This window comes from Mytilus galloprovincialis, chromosome 9, assembly GCF_965363235.1.
Source record: "Mytilus galloprovincialis chromosome 9, xbMytGall1.hap1.1, whole genome shotgun sequence".
Lineage (NCBI taxonomy): Eukaryota > Metazoa > Mollusca > Bivalvia > Mytilida > Mytilidae > Mytilus > Mytilus galloprovincialis.
The window spans coordinates 70,460,363-70,468,022 of NC_134846.1; the positions used below are offsets into that span (position 1 = coordinate 70,460,363).

The window sequence follows — 7,660 nt, forward strand, 5'->3', positions numbered from 1 at the left end:
CCACAACTAAGTCAAGATTCCCATCTAATTTGAATATGCAATTTGCCACAGCACATATAAACATGGAATGCAATAGCTGTATCTTTCATTAACCACCTGCGATTAAAAGATTAAACGCCTTTTGGTAAAAAAAAACCTTTGTTCAATTTAGTCTCTACATAATATCTGTATATCGGTTGGTTATTTTTTTACTTTATTTCTGATGAAATGTTGTTTTTCTTTAAACCAATGATTTTTCAACTTGAAATCTATCACATACTTATCATATTATTGATTCATTTTTATATTATTTTCACCAGTATGTGTTCTTCCAATTCATGGATCCAATGTTGGCCTTGAATATGTGGTGTCGATTATTTAAGTTTGATGTTTTATCCCATACCTACACTTTGCCACATGTGGATCAGGATCTGCTTACCCTGCCGAAGCACATGAGATCACCCCTAGTTTTTTGGTGGGGTTCGTGTTGTTTATTCTTTGGTTTTCTATGTTGTGTCGTGTGTGCTGTTTTTTGTTTGTCTTTTTCGTTTTTAGCCATGGCGTTGTCAGTTGTTTTGGATTTATGAGTTTGACTGTCCCTTTGGTATCTTTCGTCACTCTTTTACAATCAGATCATAGTTGTGTTTAACTTTATTCATTCAATTCAAATAAGTGCTAGTTATCTAGTATATAACTTATGATCTATATGTTATGAGTATTTAAGTATGCACACATGTGTGCTAATAAAAGAAATGCTCAATAGAAAAAAAAAGTTATAACTGTATCATGTTACTGAATTACTCTGCATCATATATCTTCCCACATTTTTCGTTTAGGCTGAAAATCTAAAATATTGGCCAAGATTGTGGTTGCAAGAAAAAAAGTTTTGTTTTTGTGTCGAACTCGGTTGTGTCGAAAACTCGGATGCTCGGACCCGGCATAATTCCCGTCTGATTAATGCATTTTAACCTCTGATGAGTCGAACTCGGATGATTCGAATTCTCGGTTAAGTCGAGGTAATTCTTAAGTCCCGTCGATGTAAAATTGATGTAAATTGACCCTAATGTCTCGAAGTTTAAAATTTTTTAAAAAAATCGAAAGAAATAAAAATTTTAAAATAAAATTCATAACGGATGTTTTCTTGTTTAAACTATTCATTTTCATAAGTGATTAAAGCTGTGTGAATTCCATAAGTGATTAAAGCTGTGTAAACATACTCGTTTGTAAAACAGTTAAAATGACATGTTTATGATGACCGCTAATCAACACCTTTGTTGATTGTCCAAGCGGAACTTGAATGTGCTGAACCTATTTCACTTGTTATAAAAACGAAACGAATTTTAAAGACCCAAGCTGAGATTAAATTTACCATTAGAATAAGAACGATAATTAAAAGGATTAAAATATTTTATTAATTATTATGAATCGGTCTTTTTAATCTAGTGTAACCGGTGATCACGAACTTCATCACCGCGACGCAAACCCGATACCTCTGTGTTACAAGGCATCGGGCTAACCGACTGAGCTAAAGAAGTACTTCCTTAGCTCAACCGCTTACGGCATACTAAGTATCTACTAAGTTTTTTTTAAGGGAAGCAATCCCGTCACACTTCCCCCATCACAAGAGTCATTATACTCTATAATAATGATATTTTCATCTTTTTTATATTTATATTTTAACCTGGCTAGGTAATTCTTCTAACCGTGGGTTGTTATTGTTGGGCGCCAATGTAACCGGAGTGCACGAATTTCATTACAAACTTGCTTGTCTCCACCGGTACTCGAACCCGGTACCTCTGTGTTACAAGGCAGCGCGCTAACCGACTGAGCTAAGGAAGACTTAGTACTTCCTTAGCTCAACCGCTTACGACTGACTAAGTATCTACTAAGTTTTTCTAAGGGAAGCAATCCCCACTAGGAACACGGTTCACATTCTTTAAAGATAAGTTATGAAAATATTTTCGCGAGTGATTCCATAATTTATAGTGACTGACCTTTGTAAATATTTGTGTATTGATTTTATTTGTGAATATTGTGTGTTGAATTTTTTAAAATACGGAACATAAATACACAATCATATATTATCATATCGAAAAAAGCACAATGATCAATAAACATGCATCTAATTTACAGAAATCACATATTGGTGTTTTATAAATTTTCAAATATATGACGTCACACTCGACCTCGGATGAGTCGAACCTCGGATGAGTCGAATAGCTTCGTCTGGTCCCTTCGACTTCGACACAACGAGGTTCGACTGTAATTACTGACAAGTTTAAATCAATGTTAATTCAAAGCTAAATGTCTAGATAGAACGGATCAAACAACCTTTTTCTCTCTTGATTTTTATTGATTGAGGGTAAAAATTCAAATCTAACGGACTTTTCTGTCATTGTTTCTTCATCTACACACGTTCCCACCAGCTCTGTTCCAGCAATTTTGAGTAATATTTGGCTATTAACTATTTTCGGCCACATTACATTTGGTGGAAAGACAATTATGGATCCATGTTCCATGCAACCTTCATCTGTAGTGTAGAAAGGGTCTTTTTTAGTACTAACCATGAATCGCCATTTGTATGGATCATATCTATTGATTTGCCTTGCCTTTGAGAAAAAAGTGTCTCTCGCATAAATACTTTTAGTTTGTCCAATATGAACTTCTTCGTCTATTTCAAAAAGAACGTCAAAAATATCTTTGCAATATTCTCCATCGTCTCTAAAAAACTTTCTTCTCGGATCATGAATACTTGGGTTGAATTTTCTGGCAACATTAACACCATATGTATAATAACACACTCTTGATGATACAACATTTGGATTATGGCCATAAATAACAGCCCCTTTCAACACTGAAAGAGACACATCTGTTGGTATAAAAACTTCCAACGATTGGAATTGCTTTTTAATTGCATATTGTAATGTGTCAGCCTCTGAGAAACCACCTGCCATCATTATTGCACTAACATCTGAACATCTTTCATGTGTCAATATGGATACTAGTTCATCAATGATCATCCCTATGGTTTCCGAAAAAAACGTTTCAACTAAAGATCCTGCAATAGATAATTTGTCTCGTTTAAGTCGTACAGTTTCATCAAATCTTGAACTTGCAATAGCTGTTTGAACGTATGATTGTTTTATATCAAGGAACAATTCAATCAGACTTAAAGGCATACGAATGGTTAGTGATTCCTCGTCTTCTACTCTATACATTTTTTTCTTTACTTCAAAATCTCTCAGTAGTTGCAAGAAATCATCTCCGTGTTTATTTTTAAACTGTTTCATAACTTCCTTTCCGAAAAGTTCTATAAGCATATTTACGAACTGTTTGTTTATGCATTCGCCTCCCCATGGACCACCGCATTCTCTGTGTATTATTTTAAGCTCACCGTTCTCTAAAACTTGTTGAGCTGAAATGTCTACAGTACCACCTATAGTATCAAAAGTTAAAATAAAATGTACTCATAGAACTGAACAAATTATTGTAAAGAATATGTAAATATACGAGTATAAAATTATGTATTGCTGTTGTGATCTGATTCCTTGTTCTATTGTATTCAAAATAAAAAAAACTGTGAACTTTTCCTTTAACTACTGACCCAAAAATGATACCACCAAAATATGGTCTGAATGTCAGTCTATGAATATAACCGTTAACCTTCAAGCTTCAATACTGGTCTTATTCATCCTTTGAGACAAGATTATACCAAAGTTGATAAAAAATTGAGTTTATCAAAAACTGTTGTGACCTAGACCTTTGACTAATTTCAATCAAAAGCATAAGAACAGTTACCATATCCCCTGCGGTGCGACTTTGGGAGAAATAAAAAAAATTGTTTGACTTTCATAATAGTACCTCCAGCATCCACAACAATAAACTTTCGACCCGGATCAAAAGCTTTCAGTATGACTGCACCATTGTTTCCAACTAACTTATCAACGGGAAGAAGTCTTGCGTAAATAGATGCAGCTTCAGGTTCATATACCATAATGAACTTGTCACCTTTGATTCCAACCTAAAAAAAAAACAAATCAATATGAAATATATTTCAATATGTATATTTTATTGTATATCATGCTTATGGATAATTATAAATGTGAAACTTACTCTTACCAAGTAACAAATTTTTAATCATATTTTATTAAAAAATTATCGAAAACTATACTTCTGCTAATACGGGTGACTTGTATGTCTTTACTACCCATAAAGGTAAGTATATAAGCTTGATATTGTTCATTATTATCGTGGTATTTGTACTGCTCATACATTTTTGTTAATATTAAACGAACAAAGAATTTCATTTTTATATAGACTGATATCACAAACAATTTAGGTAAAGCTAGGTAAGAGAAAGCCTATCCACCATAGGGGGACAAAAGATACAAGAGAGACATTCAAACTCATAGATAGAAATTAAACTGACAATGCCATGGCTAAATAAAAAAAAAGAGAACAGACAAACAATTATACACAAAACACAACATAGAAAAATTAAAGACTAAGTAACATGAACCCAACTAAAATCATAGGGTGATCTGTTGCTTCGAAAGATCAAGCAGATCCTGCTCCACATGTGGCACCCTTCGTGTTGCTCAAGTTAGTTCAAAACAGTCAATACGTCTCATTCGGTAGGTCACATTCTTGAAAAGGTATCGGGGTTGTAGTAATGACGAACATATCCGCTATTATCTGTGAAACGAATATTCGATAACGGTCAACAAACTCGTGATGGCGTCCATAATATTTACGAAGGAATTGTTTCAACTTCACCATTTTGAACTCTTGGTTTAATAGCTTCCCTGTGGACAGCAACCCCTATCAAGTAAATCATGATAGGAAAATACAAGCCCCGTAATATTTACTTTGACTGGAATACTGTCCCAAGATCTCCTAGGTTAAACATATAATTCTTATGGTTTTTTGGTGCACTTCGCTTAGATGTTTTTGTAATCGTAGTTTTATACTCAAACTTCATTTTTTTGTGTTAATGGACAGCTTTTGATTAGACTTTATTGTCAAAACTACTTAGGATGCCTGAAAGTCTTTAAATGGAATGTATTTACCTTTTGTTGTTATTTCATGATGCTACTCATTTATATTTTCGATTATACCAAACAAAACAGAACGAAAAATTACATTCGGGGTTTATTTGTTTAAAACAAGCTACAAGTGTTTAAGTTTTAAAAACAAATCGTTGTCAGTTAAAATGAATTCAGGTTTAAGAACTTTTTTGATACAATTATGAAGATGAACCAAAATTGTTTCATTTTTAAAAATATGAAAAATTTGAATTGTAGTTGGTCTCAATTTAGAATTTTGATTTTTTTTCAGCTGAAGATCTCAGCACAAACTTTACAAAAACTTGATTATTCTAACATTTTGGCCTAAACTAAGGGTTTTCTGTATCAATTTAATTTGATTTTTACCGTTTAAACGGCATGTTAGACTCTGTTTGTTCTTCGCTACCAAGTAATTCTTGGTATCTGGTTTTATTATGACGTTCCTCATCAAGTCGTTTTTTCGGTGAGAGAAAATACAAATATACTAGTATATGAAGCTTTAGCTAACATGGTATCAAAGCCTCCTATACCGTTATATACAATTTCGAGGATTGTTTAAATATAGTTTACCGTTTCAGCTGATTCTCTCATAAACTGTTTTGCAGAATCATTCCAGATTGCTGGTACCGATACTACCCAAAATATGTCGTCTTCGACCGTCCCAAGCTTTCTCCAATGCATCTGCTGGATGAAATGGTCTTTCAAAAAGCCAATAGCGGCAGAAAAAACAGATTTTGCAGATATACTTTTTCCTCCAACATCCAGCAATTCAAAGTCTACTCTGATATCCTGTGAACAGATTTTCAAACATATTTATACATTTCTGTTTGAGAAGTGTTGCGGGATTTCGACGTTAAGATTGGTTATGAAATCAAAATGTTTATTTACACTCGAGTTAAATACATGACAACTGAATTAATACCAACAAAAACCCCAAGCATTTAGCGCAGTAACTTTTTTCTTTAAAGAATATATTCATAAACCATAACTAACTAAAGGTGTATAGGTGTATATATTCTTCACACATGCATGTGCATTGAAGCTTGAAGCGGGGCCAAACATCATACGAAAAACAATGACTAAAAGAAGAAAAACGAAAGAACAAGCAACTGTTATAGTTACCGTACATCTACCCAATAAAGTCAAAAGATTGATAACATTTTTACAAATATATCTGAATGCTCCAGAAATGTAAGCATACGATCTGACAATGAACAAAACAAAACAAGAGATTTTTCCAGTGAATTGCTTCCATTGCATCCATGAAAAAAAACTTGAATGTTAATCGTTTTTTATTCCAATTTTGAAAAAGTAATTTGTATATCAAATTTTAGAAATCCTTGTTAGTAAGACATTTTATTCAAGCAACTGGGATCATTAGAGAGGTTTCCTAGTTACTGCGAGAGGTTTTGCATTCGAAATCCTTGATTAACAAAACTTTATGACAAAGAAATGATTTCAGCTTCCCAGTTGTTAATGTTCCATTTCTATGTTGCAAAATTCAAGCAGCACTCGATACGAAGTATTTATCATCAAATTGATACGATCTTTTCATGTTTGTATTCCATATTAGGATTCCCTTGATAGAGGGTTGCTGCTTAAAAAACAAATTTCATCTCGATTACAAAACGTACTGTTGAATTTATCGACTAAATTGAATTTAGACGTGTCTTTATTGAATTTGGCCATACACTGTGATTCAAAACAAAACATATGTATACAAAAAAAGGGTTAATGAATTAAGAATAAATACCTCTCCGGCATTTACTGCACTATACAACTGCATTTTGAACCCTTTCAAAAAATACCATTGATCTTCTTCATTGGTGTTCAGCAGCTCTTCATATTTGTCCTCGGCTTCAAATCCAAAAGAGTGAAACTTTTTATCCGGATTAAAAAGAAGAACAGCCGGAATTTTTGCCTGAAGTGGTCCGTTTCCATTATTCCATAATGATGTGGAGATATCCAAAGGATTGTTTTTATATTGGTAGGCAAATGAGAATGCATATCCTGCACCGGAACTTCCAAAATCAATCGCAACTACAAGTATTTTTGTTTCAGCCATTCAGCCTCATTGTTTTCTACTCTGAAATCATATATAACATCATATTTGTTTTACCATTTTAAACATAAAAGATTTACACAACCAAGGAAAAGGAAATTTCAAACTCAATTTTTACCATTTGTTTAACGTGTGATGTAACACCATTATCCCCAGTTACAGGAGGGTCGCTAATGAACTTGTTTAAACTCGCGACAGCTGTACGGTCAACTATATTTGTAACTTTATGTGCCACTTGGTCTCTTGTGTAGAGTTTTCTCTTTTAAAAGTATATTTGGTGTCGTTTTAAATAAGAAATTTATACATTAAAATATTAAAATGAATTAGAATATACTTTGGGCAGTGTGAAATAAAAATCAAGAGGAGATATACGTGGATCAGATGCATACGAAGGATTATTTCAAGTCAACAGACGTTTTACGAAATTTAATATACTTGGTATTGGATGTAGAAAGACACTTAATACAACTCTTTTATATATGTCCTGCCTTTTGATATGGCCTTCATGTTTAATTGGGTTGTCTTCTTTGGTTAAAATTATGTAAAGTGATAC

The 7,660-nt window shown here is 33.1% G+C and overlaps 1 protein-coding gene across 1 annotated transcript; it reads right to left on the minus strand.

Moving 5' to 3' along the window:
* Positions 1–2,196: 2,196 nt before the first annotated feature.
* LOC143047037 (heat shock 70 kDa protein 12A-like) lies at positions 2,197–7,127 on the minus strand. The gene is made up of 4 exons (XM_076220024.1): positions 6,799–7,127; positions 5,616–5,834; positions 3,841–4,000; positions 2,197–3,415 (listed from the first exon to the last, which is right to left on the minus strand). Exons 1-4 carry the CDS (start codon positions 7,108–7,110, stop codon positions 2,280–2,282), a joined length of 1,827 nt encoding a protein of 608 aa, XP_076076139.1. The 5' UTR covers positions 7,111–7,127; the 3' UTR covers positions 2,197–2,279.
* Positions 7,128–7,660: the final 533 nt, after the last annotated feature.

What these genes read in the sequence shown, in the direction of transcription:
- LOC143047037 (XM_076220024.1), bottom strand. Translation starts at nt 7,110, where the DNA reads ATGGCTGAAACAAAAATACTTGTAGTTGCGATTGATTTTGGAAGTTCC. An exon ending in GTGCAGTAAATGCCGGAGAG is followed by an intron (nt 5,835 to 6,798) that starts GTATTTATTCTT and finishes ATCTGTTCACAG; the next exon opens with GATATCAGAGTAGACTTTGA. An exon ending in TGAGAGAATCAGCTGAAACG is followed by an intron (nt 4,001 to 5,615) that starts GTAAACTATATT and finishes TTTTTTTTTTAG; the next exon opens with GTTGGAATCAAAGGTGACAA.